The 19,079-nt window shown below is 42.0% G+C and overlaps 2 protein-coding genes across 2 annotated transcripts; both read right to left on the bottom strand.

The window, feature by feature from the left end:
• Nucleotides 1–10,759: 10,759 nt before the first annotated feature.
• LOC134290465 (uncharacterized) lies at nucleotides 10,760–11,800 on the bottom strand. Its single transcript, XM_062857615.1, has one exon. The coding sequence runs from the start codon at nucleotides 11,798–11,800 to the stop codon at nucleotides 10,760–10,762; it is 1,041 nt and encodes a 346-aa protein (XP_062713599.1).
• Nucleotides 11,801–11,938: 138 nt separating this feature from the next.
• Nucleotides 11,939–16,803, bottom strand: LOC134290459 (uncharacterized). Its single transcript, XM_062857607.1, has 3 exons — nucleotides 16,562–16,803; nucleotides 13,716–14,512; nucleotides 11,939–13,383 (listed from the first exon to the last, which is right to left on the bottom strand). The coding sequence occupies exons 1-3, from the start codon at nucleotides 16,801–16,803 to the stop codon at nucleotides 11,939–11,941; spliced, it is 2,484 nt and encodes an 827-aa protein (XP_062713591.1).
• Between the last annotated feature and the right edge of the window lie 2,276 nt (nucleotides 16,804–19,079).

Raw genomic sequence — 19,079 nt, 5'->3', positions numbered from 1 at the left:
TTTTGAGGTTTTGTCCGGCTTCCGGCCACTGTGAAGTGGTGCGATTCCCTACTGCACGCCTACTGCTACTGACGACACTCCTCCTCGTGCAGATCTGGATTGACTCCAGAGAGTCTCCAAACACAACGATGTAATGACTTGGTCAACAGGTAGGCAAGCATTTCTTCTGACGGACAGTACTGCAAATCGATTTGACAATGTTGGTGTAGATCACGAACGAAGTAGAATCTGGTTTCAATGTACTTCGTTTTGCGCTCCATACGGACAATCTCAACCAATTTTATGCAGCTCTGATTGTCTTCGTACACGACAACATGATCAAAAGAAGACACTCCAACGTTCTACAGCAAACGCTTCGTCCAGATGAGCTCCTGGTATCCTTCTGCGAGCGCGACCAATTTAGCTTCGTTAAATCTCAAGGCCACACATGATTGCTTCCTGGAACTCCACTGAATAACACCTCCTCCGAACATGATCAAATGCCCAGATTTCGATTTTCAATCTCGATGATCTCCGGCCCAGCCTGCATCAGTATACATCAACAAGCTCAAATACTGGATGTTATTCGGAAGCTGCTCCCGCTCCTCCTCCTTCACTGCTTCCCAAAAGTCCTCGAGTTCCAAAAGTGTCTCCACCGTGAATTTCCATGTTGTCCAGTTTTCACGGCCGACCAAACGTTTGATGCACGATAGCGTAGATGAAATTTGAACTGTGTTCGGGTTTCCTTGGGGGTCACCGATTCCGCGGACTCCTGCGGGATTTTCCAGCAATGCCATTTTCAATTTCTTTTAATTTTCTATACTACGCCTACTGTGATGGGTTTAGGCGTCGCTGTGGGTTACATATTTTAATTCAAATGAAGCACGCCTACTGCTACTGACGACAGGGTATTGCCGCTAAACTAAATACTGGTTGCAGCGAGAACACTTTCTCGTTTTCTGCAAAGGTAAATTTTTACCACATGTTGGGCCATCATCGCCTGGAAACAGTTTCCTTCTGCAACAATTTTCACTGTCCAACAATCATGTGTTGAAGCTGTGTCATAAAAAGGAAAATAAATGATAAGAAAGTAAAATATGCTCAAGCAAAAATGCACGTTTGTTAGGTATGTAGTATTTTCTTTGGGAAAATGTGAAAATGAGGGGTGGATGACATCTCAAAATTCATTTTCTTCGTACATATACTAAGCGTACCTCCGGCACCCACAAACTTCCGTTGTACTCTCTACCAAAACCTCAGCTGCATATAGGGTAATTCACCTTTCCACAGAAACAATGGTTGAACTTTTCTACCATTCAAAGGTACCGTAAACCGGGGTCGAAATTGATCAGACGTTTTCCGTCAGATTTAGCATACTAGTTTCTACAATATGAACGACTACGCAGTCTTTTAACTAGATGACACAAAACCCCTGTGTCGAAACGTCGGGTAAATAATACCTCTCGTTTTCCAATATTAAAAAAACTGCGTAGCCGTTTAAATGGTAGATCAAAACCCTTAGTCGCTCCGCCTCAAGAGTTAAATAGTTACCTTACAAATATTGTATCATATCTGCTTCCAACAGCACAATACATGCAAGGAAACTTTTTAAAGTATGCTTAGTCTAATGAAAAATGCCTAATAAATTACGACCCGAAGATTATTTTGACCCTGGTTTACGGTACCGTAATTTCGGGTGACATCGATCAGGGGACCATCATTCGACTCAAGGGTTTGTGAATGATGAGTTTTGTAGCTTATGCGTTCTATATTTCTGTGTCAATTCAAGAAAATTTCTTACTTTTAGGAGTGTTTGTGGGTTAAATTAATTTGGAATACAATTTCTGCAGCACTCAAATAGTTACATACCTGGCTGATTAATTTCTCCTCAGAAGTAGAACTTTGCATTTTTTAAATTTCAAATATTTTTTATTATACATAACATAATATATAGTGAAAGCTTCAACCCCATTGACTGATAAAATCCATTGCTGCTCTTATTTAAAAGCATTGAATTTGATAATATGTATCGGCAACTATTTAAAAATTGCACGCCAAAAGCTAAGAAAAGGAATCGTTTTCACTTCACGGTACACCACAGTATAATGTCAAACTTCCCCAACTAAGAACCCGTTTTAGACGGACCAACGAAGAGATAGATGATGCTGATAGTGTCGGGTGTCGGGTTTGAAGCTCTGAGGCTATACGAAGAAGGACGAAATTTATAGATATCATAATGGTGTTGAAACGAACGTGAATGGCGTGCGGAAGTAGTGCGTGATGTTTATTCTGATGATGCCAAAGAGGAACCTAGTGTGGAAGAATGCTTCAATCTAATTTTTCTGTTGCAGGTAGAACATCTATCTAGTCATTTGATTAAAAGTGAACCTACAATAATTTAATCAAGTAAAACCTTAGATTTTAAGAAATAACATACTCCCGAAAAAAAGGAAATGATCTACAATCTCTTGATTCTACCATGAAGGTGAATTCTTTTATAAGCTTCAGACATTTGTGACAGAGTTCCTTGAAGTTTTATTATGATTTTCACATTTTTACATTGATAAAATAAGTCAGAAATTGCAATTTGCAACCAGCCTGAGAGATAAGCATTTATGCAGCACTTGAAGCGCATTCACGACTGAATTGCCTTGAATGTCCTGCTGTAAAGGCTCATTTTAACTATTTATTAGTTATTTGGGATGTAGCATTTTAACTAACAAAACGAGGTACACCATAGCTTTTTTCAGAATTAATACAACTCAGGAAAAAAGTATTCCTTATACAAGATCAACGGCCGTGCTGAATGATAGCAACAGAATAACGCAAAAGGACGAAAAGCAAACTATGTTATGCCGTCAGTAATTTGATTGGCGAAGTGCAGTGCGGAAAAAAAGCCTCATGTATTGACGCAGAATCGAGTGCTTGGCAAACAGTATCACACAGATTGCTTCGGTGAGCTATCCAATGAGCAGATTTTTCCTGGAGCGTTTCAACAAAACACAGCACAACTGTATTTAACCCGTAAACACCCGGGACGATCTACTTTTGGCAGAAATGCAATATCTTCTTTATTTTGAAACATTTTACCCCGATTTTTTTTATAGTCAAGGGGAATAGTTGTACTATGAAGTGCATGGTACCTCCCCCCTTTGCACTCTCCCCCTTTTAATGGTAGCCGAAAATACGTGGCTTTCATTTTTTATTATTTATGAATTCTACATGTTTTTGCTCAAATTTCACCGTTTTGCTAATCATCAATAGTTTTTACTGATCCTTGACATGCAATATACTACTACCCATCATAGTCTGTTGAAGTTTTGATCCCAGAGCTATTCTAAGGCCTCAAAGTACTCCGAAGTTTGCGTCACAAATCCAACATTCTAAACCAAATTTGATACACGATGAATCATTACAGCACATAGTCTACGCTACTCAGAAAGCCTCAAAGCACTCCTTAGGTCATCCAAACTACTCTGGAATTCATTTTCTTAAGATCTACAACATCTACCATCGTTTGTGTTCACTCTGTTCAAGTAATTTAGTCACGTTGATGTCCATTAGACCTCGCAATGTTACGAGCAATTCAATATTGTGGTAGTTGGACATCATAATATTTTTTTTAAGTGTACCCTCCGCTCACCCCCACACCAAAGAGCTCACACAGAGAGCCCTCTGGTAATGGACACTTACTAAAATAATATACAAAATAAACGCGGAGATATTAAACAACAAAAACAAATAGTGTGAATTCCCAGTGGAACTTTGTTCCTTTGAAGGGATTCATAGATTAAACTAAATTAAAAATAAAAATAAACGAACAAATAAACTATAAACAATGTGATCATGGTTGTGGTTTTTTACATGAACTCTAATGTTATTACTACAAATTCAATAAAAACGCAGGCAGAAAACTAGCAGGAGCCAGAAAAAATCCACGCATTTATGAAAAGAAATGGTTGACACTCTAAACGATGTATTCGGTTACATTCCGTAGTAAATGTTGCTTCAGCTTACTTTTGAAGAGACTTGTACTTGTAATACCTTTTATACTGATAGGTAGAGAATTAAACTTTAAAGGACCATAGTTTGAGATGCAGACTAGACCCAAGTTCGTGTTCGCTCTGTTTCTCAAAAGTTCATGTGCATGTCTTGTGGTACGAAGATTAGCTCTGTTTGGAAATGCGATGTTGTGATGAAAGTTACGATTATTCAAAATATTGTGAACAAACATAATTGTTTGAGAACCACGTAAACCAAGAAACGGAAGAATTTTATGACCCAAATTAGTGTAAAGCGTGTTTGTCGGAAATAAGGGGGATAAATTGAAAATAACTTTTATACATCAATTCTGTAGCACTTGAATTTTTTTGATTTTTGATTTAGCAGCGTGGCCCCACACTATGATTAGATACTGTAAGATAGAATGTATGCAAGCATAGTAAAATTTCAGTAATGCATCTTTACGCACGAAGGACCGAACTCTTTTCATTAAACCACACAATGTTGAAACTTTTTTAGAAACTTGTTTTATGTGAGTATCCCAAGAAAGAAAAGAATCTAAGTGTAATCCCAAATATTTGAAAGATGAAACTTTTTCAACGTGAACATTATTGATGCATGGTTCAGGGTGGTGTGGTATCAATTTACGCAATGAACGGAAAATCATATATTTTGTCTTTGTGAGGTTAATAGACAGCCGATTTCCGTTAAAGTATTTTATAAGACATTCTAGATCTGATTCTATGTTTCTAACAACCGAGTGAATACTGTATTGGGGATAAAACAAAGCAGTATCGTCTGCAAAAAGTCTTGGTATCCCATGAAGCCTCAAGTTACCCAAGTCGTTTATATATAGTAGGAAAAGCAGGAGACCAATGTTACTTCCTTGGGGAACACCAATGTCCGTCGTTCGCAAGCTACTACGGTCACCATTTATGGTAACATATTGCTTACGATTAGATAGATAACTTCTAATCAAATCATTAGCAACCCCTCTGATCCCATACTTCTCAAGCTTTTTCAAAAGGATTTCATGATTTAGGGTATCAAAAGCTTTCTTGAGGTCTATAAAAAGACCTCCAACAATCTTTTTGCGATCAATTTCACGAGCCAGTTCATCAAAAAGTTCTATAATTGCAGTTGTTGTTCCACAGCCTTCCCGAAATCCGTATTGATATTTATATATAACATTGTTAGCACACAAAAAGTTTACAAGTCGACTAGTTAGAAGCTTCTCAAGTATTTTATTCAGGGCCGAATATTACGAGTATCTCTATGTGTTGCCTTTTGGGTGTCCACTGGCATAAAAATAAATTTGAAGTATGGGTCGCAATATCTGTAAATCTAAGGATATTTTATTGTAGCAAATGCTCGCGGAATATATTCTACGCTACTCTTAGAGCCTCAGAGAGCAATTCTGATAGCTGAGCAACATCTACCTGGTGATCTAAGTCATCCAAACTATTCTGGGATTCAGACCATCAAGGTCCACAAGCTTTACTTTTGAATCTCTTTACTTTATCGGTGTAGCCTCTCCAAAAAAATCTTCAGGAATTCCTCCAAGACTTTCGCCAATGATTTCTCGAAAAATCTTCCTAGGTATTCCTTCAAGAATTTCTGCCAATAATTCCTGGAAGAATTCATCCTTGAATTTTTCAAGAAATTTCTCGATAATTCATCCAATAGTTCTTCAAAGAATTCTACAGGAATTCCTACAAGAATCGCTCCATATTTTTTTTCCAAGAATTCCACCAGAAATTCAAGAATCGCTCCAGATATTACTCCAAAAATTCTACCAAGAATTTCTCAAAGAATCCCTCTAGGTGTTTCTCCAGAAATTCCTCATAGACTTCTGTCAAGAAATTCTCCAAGCATTCCTGCAGGAATTCTTCCAAGCGTTTCTTCAGAAATTCTCCAAGAATTCCTCTATGATTTTTTCCAAGAAGCACTCTAGAAATTTCTCAAGAAATTTCTCAAAGAATTTCTCCAAAAACCTGCCAGATATTTTCTAAAAATATTCCAGAGATTCATACGAGATTACTTTGAGGCATTTCTCCTGAAATTCCTCCAGGAATTCGTGAAGATTTTTTTCAAGGAATAGCAATAGACATTACTACAGAAAACCCTCCAGGAACTTCTTCAGGAATTAATCGAAGATTTGTTCCACGAATTCCTCCAGGGATTTTTCAGGATTTTTTTCAAGAATTTCTCAAGAGTATTTTCTTGAGGAATTACTAGAGGTTTCCTGATGGACCCTGGGGGTATTCATGGAAGAATTTCTATATTATGACCAACTCTCCAAACGGTATAATCACATCCTGACAAAGTGTTCGTTGATAAGTTGTTAATTTGAATATACATTCTTAAGTTTACAAGAAAGTGACTTCGTGGTCGTGTCACCAAGCACATAGTTGCTTCGTGCTGAGGAGCGTGGGTTCGATTCCCATCGCAGCTGTCAGGAAAAGTTTTCGGCTGTGCCACTAACGACCAGTGGCATGCCAGTCCGTCGTCTAGTGTCGTGCTTACTTCAAAGAGCGAATAGCTCACTGGAAGCATTAAACGTGTCCGTGTTTTTTTAAGTTGAAAAAGGTGCCTTGGAATCCGTGTTAAAAAAAAAGTGTCAACTAGTATGGGTAATGTTCCAGATATTTATTAAACTCCAAACCATTCGACTAATTGAAGCACAGTAGGACATATTTTCGTGCATAGTGATTCTGCACTGCGGTATCTTGTCCAGTCTTGTTAGAGATCACAGTTATTGGAACCTTTGCGTCGATATTCGGCCTCCTTTGACTCCGACATTCGCAACAAAAGCAATCGAACTACCGTACGAAACAAAAATGTCAAACGAATACTCTTCACCACGATAGCGGCTTCGGCAGACGATTCGGTTGCAATGCAACATGCAAGAATAAACTAATATTAACATTCATAATCGAAATTGGTTGAAAATCTATGCGAAAATCTAGAATTAGGCAAATGTCATCGTGTCATAGGACTTTGATTTGACTCTTTCTTATGTTTATTGATCTTCGTTCTACAGCTCGTGTTGTGTGTAAGAGGTAACGGTAGCACACGAATGTAACAAAGTAAGCTGACACACGACTGCGGCAACGAAATGAAGGTAGTGAATAGTGTCGAATGTTTACAAGAATGTCTTGTCCGTTTTCAACCGGTCGTCGCTGGAGTGAGGCAATCATATATACTATCATCTATGTTGTTCTTTTGCTTCTCTTCTTTTTGCACTGGGACTTGGCCTGTCTCGGCGCAACTTAGTGTTCTTTGATCACTTTCACAGTTATTAATTGAAGGGCTTTCTTTGCCTGCCATTGCATAAGTTTGTATATTGTGGGGCAAGCACAATGATACACTATGCCCAGAGTCGGAAAAATTTTCCCGAATGCTCCAGTCGATGCTGTTGTTAAACGTGAAACATTTCTGATAAACCAGGTACTCCTTAATATCCATTTAGGTAATGTAGAAATTAAATTTTTGCTTAAATGATTTCTGGTATTTATTGCGAGTTTCAAATTGGTTCCAGGACAATACAGGGCGTTTAAGAAAGTATCAAAGGCCTTCAAGATGTTTCAGGGGCTTCCTGGGGTCCAATTGGGTTCCTTAAGATCAGTAGATTGCAAGGGGTGTAGGGGGGTTTACCAGGAATTTCAGGAGGGTTCAGAGGAGTGTAAAAGTTTCAGTATGTCCCAGAGGGTTTAAGCCTTTATGGTGACATTCATGATTAGAACTTCGTATGTCGTCATTATTGACTTTGGCACAAAACGTTGAAGGCACAAAACGTCGAATACGAGTTATCCAAGCAATTGATGGGGTTAGAAGCAAAGGGGTGTAATTGACATCCCATACAAAATAAATAGAGTTTCAAAATCAAGCCAATTCACTGCGATTTATTGTAATTTTATTATTTGTCATAGAAATATTCTCAAAAAAGTTCCAGAAAGCTAGCAATCTGAAGAATTTTTACATATGCTCAGCTCATAATCGACAAAATGGTCACTTACACCCCTTTGCATCTGGGCTTCTCAATTAATGAGTTATTCATTCTGTTGCAGGAAATCAGTTCTTTCATTTTTCATTGTATTGCTCTTTCAAAGTTTTGGCATTCGACGCTTTGTCACCCAAACGTAATAAATCATGTGGTTTAGCCAAAAATGTGTAAATAATTAATCTTGGTATTATACTAATGTAATTCGTATCCATTTTCACCAAGACAATTTTGTACACGTTTCAGTATTATTTCAACCCAATTCTTGGCAACGAAAATTCAGCAAAATGTAACTTTCACTGCGTACAACATCGTACCCAGAGTGGTGGCGTCCTGGCAATTTTTAGTTAATTAAAAACTGTTCACTTGTTTGCATCGGATGCAAAATGGATGCTGTTATGTCCGTCTTGTTGGTTTTACGCTTTCATAGCGCTGCTGTTGCTGTTGTGGCTCCTGTTAAACTAGCCTTGTCTTGGTTAGCTGGTGGTGCTGCTGTCCTTTCGAATATATACATATTTTCGGCGCTTTGGTTGCGGAGAAGCGCGAAAACGTAAAACCATTATCGAATGTTGGGAAGAACGAAGGCAGACGAAAGCATTCGGTTGCTTGTTGTTTGCATGTTTTTACAGTGGCGAAAAACTTAACGATTGGTGGGGTTTCAATCACATAGTATGAAACCTGGAGTAGCCAGCAAGAATACCCGATTTTATATTTGAATGAGCAGTAGATATATGGGGTAATGTAAGTATGTATAAGGAATACGGCTGGCCGTATTTTTCAGGATGTTTGAACTTCAAAATTTAGAGTTTTTGGTCATGCAGCAAATGATCTTGTGGTTCCAAGACTTTGGTCGCAGACAACAGGACGTAATCATTGAAGAACTAGATTGTAAGTAGTGAGCTGGATTTTGTGAGGTGAAATGATCAATTCTTCATTGTGGCAATAAAATGGTGCAAGCAGCGTAGGTATTATGATTTCGGGTATAATTTGATGCTGTTTGAGCAAATATTTGAGCAACTGTGTTGTTGAAGTTGCAAGAAATAAATAATACAACAACACAGTTACCAAAAGTTTTGCTCAAATAGCAACAAATTAGTCAAGAAACCATAATACCTGTAGGCGCGGAGTCTTTGGCGGTTTTCGGAATCACGAACAGTTCACAACGCGGCGGAGTTAGAGGCAAGATCAAACACTTTATTCGCGCTAACTTTTCGTTTTTATTCGACACTCTTTCTGCTATCGACAGATAGTACGACCGACGTGTATGGTTTGATAGGTTTATTACAACTGATTTGTTCTGTTTCGGGTATAGGAATATATGCGAATTCAGTAGGTACAAAATTGGTAAGAGTAGAAAAAGGCCTATTAAGAGATGATTCTCTTCTCTCACTAGCTTCTGGCTAGTGATAAGGAAGGGACACTTAAGGACAGACTTGTTAGAATCCCAAAATGGCCGCCGCAATGGCCGACTTTGGTACCTACTCACGATTTCGAGGGCACAAATCTCTTCGTAAACAAAACCAGCGCACCTGATCTTCTTATTTTAGGCTTATTACGAGTGAGCAAGAACAGAATAATGAAATGCACTGTTGTGTGAAGCTTGCTTCTTGAGATTTGTGCGTTTGAAGTTCTGATGCAATGTTGAAGCGGGATTTCAAGACGTTTGTCCTTAAATATAAATTGATCATGGGTGATCGAGAAAGATCACTATCGGTCTTATATACTATAGGGGCTTACAGATAGGGTTTGCGGTAACATATGCCGGTCCCCGTTGAAAGGTTAAGCCTTTCAACCAACACACTTACATTTACTCACGACTCTCATCAGTCTCGGTTCGTTGATCATCGTTTCGTTGCTCTCCGTAAGCATACTACTCTCCTCGCAGTTTGTTTTGGGTCTTCTTCCACACATAAAGGTCATCGACACTCGTACCGCCTGGCCATCGATGAAACCTCTCCTCGCTGCTCCGGTCGTTGAACTTGGTCGTTCGCTTGGTTGATGCTGGTGACGTCATCGCTCATCGCTGGCTCAAACCGGTCGAACACCAGTTAGACATCGGGGTTGGGCGCACTCGAACCGGGATGGAGTCGCCGTCGACGGATCCAGGGTACATGCCGGAGGACGAAAAATTCTTGAGCTTTTTGCAATTTCAATAAAAAACAATACTTACAGGGCTCGGAGGCCCGCAGGCCTCCGATCGTTGCGCAGTATCGAAATACCGCGATCATGGAGTTCAGTGGTCATCGAGATCTCGAGCGATCCCACCGGTCGTTCCTGTGCGTACAGGGAGTACACACACCTTGGAGATGGCTCGTCGATACTCTCCGTCGGAGGTCTTCACGTCGACCACTCTGATGTTGCCGTCGGGTCCTCGGATGATTCGAGCGATTCTGCCATATCTCCACCTTAGCGGAGGGAGGTTATCTTCCTTGAGGAGCACCATGGTCCCCACGTCGATGTTGTTCCGGAGCTGTGTCCACTTCGTGCGCGGATGCAGCTCGGACAAGTAGTCCGTAGACCAGCGCTTCCATACTCGTCGAAGGAGCTCTTGATTCTCCTGCCAACGATCGAGACGATTCCGAGGGACTTCCGATAGCTCAGGCTCAGAGAAGGAGGTGAGGGGACGGTGAACCAAAAAATGGCCCGGAGTCAACACTTCCAGGTCGTTCGGGTCTGTTGAGATTGGGGTGAGTGGTCTGGAGTTCAAGCAGGCTTCGATGCGGGCTAGCAGCGTAACGAACTCGTCCTGCGACAGAACGTGCCTCTAGAGCCGACCTACTGATCGTTTGCGCAGTTGTTCACAACCGCCGCCTGATGCTGCTGCGACCGAAATTGCATGGCCAGTTCAGCCAATTCTCGAGCAGCTCCCTTGAAGTTTTGGGCGTTGTCGCAATGGATAGTGTTGGGCTTACCCCTGCGAGCGATGAAGCGATGTAGTGCCGCAATGAAGGCGGCTGTTGAAAGATCGTAGACCATTTCTACGTGGATGGCCTTGGTTGCGAGGCATACAAAGATGGCTATGTAGCACTTCGTAGATAGGGATTTGCGGACTTTCCGGTATTGAAACGGTCCACAAAGATCAACGCCAGTGTTGAGAAAAGGCAAGGTTGGCGTGACTCTTTCTGGAGGCAAATCTCCCATCAGTTGCTCCAGGACTGTAGGCTTGCAGCGGAAACAGTTGACACAAGAGTGGACCACGCTCCGTGCCAAGTTACGGATGCGCAGTGGCCAGAATTTCTCCCGGACGCATGCTACCAGCAATTGTGGCCCGGCGTGTAGGTGTTTGAGGTGGTAGTGCAGCAAAATGCTGTCAGTGAGCCGATGCCGCACGGGAAGGATCATCGGGTGCTTTCTGTCCTCCGGGATCGGAGCGTTAGTAAGACGTCCACCGACGCGCAGAATGCCATCCTTCAAAACAGGGTGCAGATTTTTCAATGGGGAGTACGGTTTCACCTGACCCCCGGAACTTAGCGCAGCAACGTCATTTGGGAACGCTTCGGATTGAGCTAGTTGCACCAAAGTCGAAATAGACTGATTCAGTTCAGTAGTCTGTAGAAATCCAGATTTACGGTTCGCACGGTTTGCTGGCTTGATGTTGTGCGCGAAACGTTGGATCAAAGCTATGAGCCGAACTATTCCTCTAGAGCTTCGGCGGGAATCTCTGGTAGGTCGGCCTGGATTACAGGAGGCCAGAAACGTGACGGCTGCTTCAACCATGAAGGTCCGGACCACCAGTTCGAATCCTCTAGCTGGCTCGGTTCCATCCCACGGGAGATTATATCCGCGGGGTTTTCCAAGCCCGAAGCATGCGCCCATACACCAGCAGCAGTCAGGTGTTGAACTTCGGAAACCCGATTCGCAACAAAAGTTTTCCATCTTGAAGGAACCGAGTTGATCCAGTGGAGCGTTATCGTGGAATCCGACCAGAAGAATGGTCGAGTGTTCAGAGAGATGCTAGTGTTGACCTTGTGGTAAAGGTGGCCCAAGAGTAGAGCCGCTGATAGTTCCAGACGTGGTAGGCTGACCTTTTTCTGCCTTTTCGAATCTCCGAGCGTCCGTTTGTGACCATTTTGAAACGGAATAGTGGAGCAGATCCGTGGATGGTTCCCAGATCAGTCCTAGAGTTTTGATGGTTGACGGTGTCTCCAAGCACAGCATCGAACGTAATTCCGGCGGAATGATCGACAAAATGGCTTCGGAGTTGGATGCCCATTTTCGCAAACTGAAGCCGCCAGAGTGTAACAGCTTCCGAAGTTGGATGCAGAGTTCTGCTCCATCGCTTTCGTCGTCGACACTTGTAAGCATGTCGTCGATATAGAAGTCCTCGGCCAAAACCTCCGCAGCTCGAGGGAAATCGTTTGCTCCTTGCTTGGACAACTCGAGGAGGCACCTGGTGGCCAAGTACGGCGCCGAAGCCGTATCATAGGTAACGGTGGTGAGCTCGAACGTTTTGAGAGGCTCCAAGGAGGACCTCCGCCAAAGAATACGGTGCAGCGGGTAATCGGATGGATGCAGACGAACCTGCCGATACATTTTTTCCGCATCGGCAATGATGGCGTGTTGACGCATTCGGAAGCGAAGCGATATTGCGTACAAATCGTCTTGTACGACAGGTCCCACCATCAGCGCTTGGTTCAACGACATGCCAGAGTCCGTCCGGCAGGAGGCATCGAAGACTACCCTTAATTTGGTAGTTGTACTGTCTAACTTTTCCACACCATGATGCGGAAGGTAGTAGGATAGGGAACAGTCATCGGTGTCTTCAATTTCCCGCATATGGTTGAGTTGTAGATACTCCGAAATGAAGGCAGAATAGGCCTCCTTAAGATTTGGGTTGGAATCGAGGCGACGTTCGAGGGCGTGGAATCTACGAACAGCTATTTCCTTGGAGCGGCCGAGCTGAGCCAGAACATCAGAGCGCTTTGGAAGAGTAACTACGAATCGGCCTGATTCGTCACGAAATGTGGTGGCTACAAAGTGTTCTTCGCAGGAAGTTTCTTCCGGCGATTTAGTGCTGGGTGACCAGCAAGATTCCAGTTCCCAGAAACGAGAGATCGAGTCTTCGGCATCCCCCGTGCTGCAAACATGTGCAACCTTCCGCTGGTTTCGATGAGGCTGGATTCCTACCCTTCCTGCAGCTACCCAGCCAAAAACGGTGTTTTGAAGAGCCGGTTGTTCGGGGCCAAGTTTTATGAATCCCTCCAGAAGCAATTCGTAGTAAAGTTCCATCCCCAGCAGCAAATCTATCGCACCAGGTTCGTGGAACTTCGGGTCCGCTAGGGTAATACCAGGCGGGATCTTCCACTGGGAGGAGTCAACTGCATTGGCTGGGAGTTCACGAGTGATTTTCTTCAAGATGTGACATGGTTCTACGACCGCGTATTCGGTGCAGTGTGACCCTAAGCGAACATCCACAGCGTGGTACGAGATGACAAGTGTGTTTCCTACCCCACCGATCTCTTCTTCTTCTTCTTCTTCTTCTTGGCGTAACGTCCTCACTGGGACAAAGCCTGCTTCTCAGCTTAGTATTCTATGAGCACTTCCACAGTTATTAACTGAGAGCTTCCTCTGCCAATGACCATTTTGCATGTGTATATCGTGTGGCAGGCACAAAGATACTCTATGCCCAAGGAAGTCAAGGAAATTTCCTTTACGAAAAGATCCTGGACCGACCGGGAATCGAACCCGTCACCCTCAGCATGGTCATGCTGAATACCCGTGCGTTTACCGCCTCGGCTATATGGGCCCTTGATCTCCTGTCGACTGGGAAAGCGTTGCAGTTTCAGCTTCTGAACCATGCTCTCGGTGATCAACGATAGCTGTGATGCAGGATCCAATAGTGCTCTGGCCCATAGAGTGTTTCCATCGGAGTCGAAAACCTTGATGATGGCGGTTTGCAGCAGAACTGTTGCAGGAACTCTTCGACTACTACCCACGAGAGTGGTGGAAACGAGACTGGAAACTGCAGCAGAGGCGGCTGGTGGTTGGGTTTCAGACGACGAGGAGGACCGAGCTGGCGAGGAAGACTGATTCGAGGAGTGTGGCTGATTCGCCGATTGCGAACTCAAGCCTTCAACAGAGGGTGTGTTTGCTTTCTGTTGGGAGGGCGAGCGATCGCTAGGAGGTTGGTGGAGCATAGTATGGTGCTTCTGGTTGCAGACTCGACATCCGCTGGACGAGCAACCTCTGAGAAGGTGCAAGAAGGAGAGGCAGTTTATACACAGGTTCTTTTTCTTCACTTGGTCAAAGCGTTGGGACACGGCCATCTTCAGGAACGTATCGCATTTGAATGGTGAGTGTGGATTCTTCGAACAGAACGGGCAGGAACCAGGCGTCGAATTTGTTACGGTGTGGACTGTATTAATTTTCGAGAATATCAACGGTCGGTTTAGTTCCGATTTGGGAGAATCGGACGAACGAGATTTCGAAGGCACCAACGACTGTAGAACCATCAGATGCGTACGCAGGAATTCGATGAGATCCTTGTATTGAGGAACTTCGGTAGACTTGTGGTGGGCTTCCCATTGCCTGAGGGTGAATGGATCGAGACGGCTGCAGACCATGTGAGCAAGAAGCACACTCCAGTTGTCTGTTTGGATGCCCAATTTGTTGATTAGGTATAAGTTGAGCTCAAAATCGTCAATGAGACGCATAAGGGATTCGTAGCATTCCCTTTTCATCGGTTCGATGGAGAAAATCGAATCGATGTAAGTTTTAACGACCAACTTTTTGCTGTCAAATCGTTTCTCCAGAAGCTGCCACGCAACTGCATAGTTTGCTTCAGTAAGCTCAATCGATTCTATTACCTTCTTAGCATCTTTATTGGTAAGCGATGCTACGAGGTACCGTGATTTCGGGTGAAATTGATCACTTTTCGCAGTTTTTGGCGAATAAATTTTTGAATACTTATCGATATGGTTAAATTCAATGCTTTAAAACAAGTACGACCATGGTTTCCATCAGTCAAAGAGGTTGAAAATTCTACTGCATATCATTTTATTACAAAAAATATCATTTGAAATTAAAAATCAAAAATTTTACTTTCGGGGTGAAATTGATCGGTTAGTGAAATATTGTTGTAAGTGCTGAAAACATTTTTTTGTAATTACGTTGTGAAAAGTTGAACATTTCAGTTGGCTGAAGTATGCTGAAATGACCTACTTTTCACACCTAATGCAAGTGTGCCGAAAAGTATCACTTTTCGGCACTCTTAAGAGTGCTGAAAAGTAGCACTTTTCGGCACTTTTGCTCGTACGCACTTTTTACTTACCACCATGCCTTCCGTAGATTCAGCCTCTGCTTCTACATCTACTGAGCAGCTTGAATCCAAATCAGGACGATTTCAATTCGGATTCGAACTACAAATCAAGTGTAGGTAGAGGCAGCTGCTGAATCTGCTTTTGCTTTTGCCCGCGCACAACTGTTTGACAACGGGAGCTCGATCGTTGGTGACGCCTACTACACCAGAGCCTACCTGATCACACGAAAAACTACGCCGACACGCATGAGCGCGCGCACGTGGTTCCTACTGATACATGTTTGTGTAACTAGATGGGTGTTTTTCGTTATTACAAAAAACTTTGTATGCAACTCGTTGCAAAACTCGATTTTTTCAGCACTCGTCGTATTTATCCAACTCGGCAAGCCTCGTTGGATAAATGTACGACTCGTGCTGAAAAAATCATCATTTTGCAACTTGTTGCATAAATAACTATTTCCACCTAAATTAACCACCCCGGAATGCGAAAAGCTATGCAAAACTTTTACAAGTCTACTAAATTTTTAATTATTAAGGTTAGAAGTTTAATAAATCTTAAGAAAACGCCTGAAACTATGCAATTTCCATACTAAATTTGTTATAACTTTCAGAAAAGTACAATAATTGTTTTAATTAAAATTATTTTATGCATAAATTTCAATATTAGTAGAACTTTCAATGACGCAATCGGGGTTAGCGAATACTTGGCAGCTAGAAACAAAAATTCAAATATTCATTACATGTGCGATACAGCTACGGTAACAAAAGTTTGAAAGTGTCTTTTAAGTTCGCCTAACATGCAGTTTCCGAAAATATTGAACTTTATACAGAAATATGTGTCTAATTGGCTGTAAAACATGTCAACTCATCATTCAATAGCTCTTGAGCCAGATGATGGACATTTTTTACAAATTGTTTTATGTTTAAAGCGCTATTTTCAACAAATAAAAATGGTCCTCACGTCGATCAATTTCACCCCACTGATCAATTTCACCCGAAATCACGGTACGAAAATTTATCAATTTGCGATAATTGCTTGTTCGAGTCAATCAGAGATTTGTATGTGTCTCTGAATGTAATCCATTCAGAAATGGATCCATCAAAAGTGGGAAGCTTCACTTCAGGGAGTTTGATTCGTGACTGAGGGGGGTTTTATAGCACCCGCTGCTGCAACGGTTTAAACTAGACACGGACACGTTTAGTACTTCCAGTGAGCTATTCGCTCTTTGAAGGAAGCACGACACTAGACAACAGACTAGCATGCAACGCCCAGTGGCACAGCCGAAAACTTTTCCTGACAGCTGCGGCGGGAATCGAACCCGGACTTCTCCGCATCCCGTTGTTCTTCGACTGAGGTTTCCTCATTCGTATCCTCGAACAGCAGTTCAAGGCTCAGGCGGTTAATCTGGAATTCCTTATAAACCGTTTCTATCCGTTGCTTCCATCCCTCCAGTTGGTGCTTATCCCGATCGGCGTCAAACCGTTCCATAAACTGCTTCATGTTGGTCATCGTATCCACATAAAACCGCTCTTGGTATATCAGTTCACGAAGCTTCGTCATCTCTACTATCAATCAGTTAACCACCAGCGATATTACGAAAAAAGTGACCAACCTGAGCAACCAGAGCACACTACGCACCTCAACTAGCAAGGGATGAAAGCAAGCGAATGGAACTAAAAAATGTCAGCACCAGAACGAATGCAAATAAAACTACAAATCCCTTTTTATTTCGCAAATTAGGTATCTCGTCATCACTCGACGCTTCAACTCGCATGCGGTACTTACAGGAGATCTTCCACACTTACGATGACGGCGGTGCAACGTCCCTGGGTGAATGCTGTATTGTCCTATTGTGAGGTGGTACACAAAGAACCCAAGCCAAGCCACGGTTGGCGTCACCACGCGCTTGCCCGGTCTAATTTGCCGCGCTCCACACTGACCAGCTATCTCCGTCAATCACTAGATCTTCCAAGATCACTTCTTAGGATCTTTCGCGCACTTTTAGTCAATCTGCCACTTCGCTTTGATCCACAGGCCCTTGGTTTAGGTGCACTGTGATCGAACACTGACGCCGACGACGTATGGTATTGACGTGGCGCACGTTTTCCCCCAAAAAGACTCGCGACGGATAGCGAAAATCACCGCGATTTTTGTCACTATTCGCGGTTGATCCGGCTCGAAGGACCAAAAAATGTAGGCGCGAAGTCTTTGGCGGTTTTCGGAATCACGAACAGTTCATAACGCAGCGGAGTTAGAGGCAAGATCAAACACTTTATTCGCGTTAACTTTTCGTTTTTATTCGACACTCTTTCTGCTATCGACAGATAGTACGACCGACGTGTATGGTTTGATAGGTTTATTACAACTGATTTGTTCTGTTTCGGGTATAGGAATATATGCGAATTCAGTAGGTACAAAATTGGTAAGAGTATAAAAAGGCCTATTTAGGGACAAGGTATTTGGAGTACATTGCTCAAAATTTTTAGAGCACCGTTTTTTAGAACCGTTGAACGGATTTGGATTAAAATGCATCACGCTATTGACAACCACTGAACAATTAGCGTGATGCATTTTCATCCAAATCCGATCAACGTTTCTAAAAAAACGGTGCTCTAGAAATTTTGAGCTATGTACTCCAAATACCTTGTCCTTAGAGATGATTCTCTTCTCTCACTAGCTTCTGGCTAGTGATAAGGAATGGACACTTAAATATAAATTGATCATGGGTGATCGAGAGAGATCACTATCGGTCTTATATACTATAGGGGCTTACAGATAGGGTTTGCGGTAACAATACCCACGCACAAAATTTCACTTCGAGAACAAAATGTGAAGCAAGAAAAAAAATAAGTGCAAGAAACTTCTTTTGATTTGGCTTTTGTCATACACACTTAATTCAGATTGCCGGGATATCAGCATTTTTCCATTCTTTTGCCGAGATTTGCACAGCCGAGTAATCAGCAAACAACAATTTTGCTGAGATCTCAGCAATTTTGACAGTTCATTGCTGAGCTTCGGCAATCGTTTTGCTGAGAGTCAGCTAACAAATGTCACTTTTTGCTGGGATATCAGCTGATAGTTTTACTGAGCAGATGGCTGTGCGCGTTTTTGCCGAGCCCGCAAATCTGTTTTGAGTGTGTAAGAACTTCAAATTACGTTCTACTGGCAAAGATGCAGATGTGACATGTTGTGATTCTTTTGAGAAAGACTGCAACTATTTGTCCATCTATTTATCAAATTTGCCTCCTAAACTTATTAACATTTTTTGTGCAATCGCTTATGAAAAATCACCAGATATCCTGAAGTATATCTTCGACAGAATTCTAGAGAAATCTCAAAACTCTATAAATTGCAGAGTTTAAAAGGCCCTTCTAAATTAGTTTTTTTTTTTCTGTCTAAAGTATTTAAAAACATTCCGAAGATTTTTCTACATTTTTAGATGAAATCTAGCATTTAATGCACATTATATTGAAGAGTTTTTGTTCGAATTATGAGAGTTGAGAAATTTGTTTACTGAAATAAGGATGAGTCCATGGTGAACTCCTGACAAAAAGAGTTGAAACAATGTAGGTGAAAATTTATGGATATTTTGTCCGGGATTTCCACTAAGAAATTTAATGGAAACTATTAGAAATTAAGTCAGAAATTCCACCAGGAAATTATCATGGATTTGCTCTAAAATTTCTTCAGCATTTTTTTTATAATTTCCTCTTTGATATCAGAGTTTTGTTGAAAATTCTTTTGGAAGGTCATCAGAACCTCCCCTAGTGGTCGCATTAGAAAAAGTTTTTATAAGGTGTTCATTTTTTTATGACAAACGTTCAGCAATTTCACAC

The sequence above is a fragment of the Aedes albopictus genome, chromosome 1, assembly GCF_035046485.1.
Source record: "Aedes albopictus strain Foshan chromosome 1, AalbF5, whole genome shotgun sequence".
NCBI lineage: Eukaryota > Metazoa > Arthropoda > Insecta > Diptera > Culicidae > Aedes > Aedes albopictus.
The sequence above is the reverse complement of the archived record's forward strand: the minus strand, read 5'-3'. Positions and strand labels throughout refer to the sequence as shown.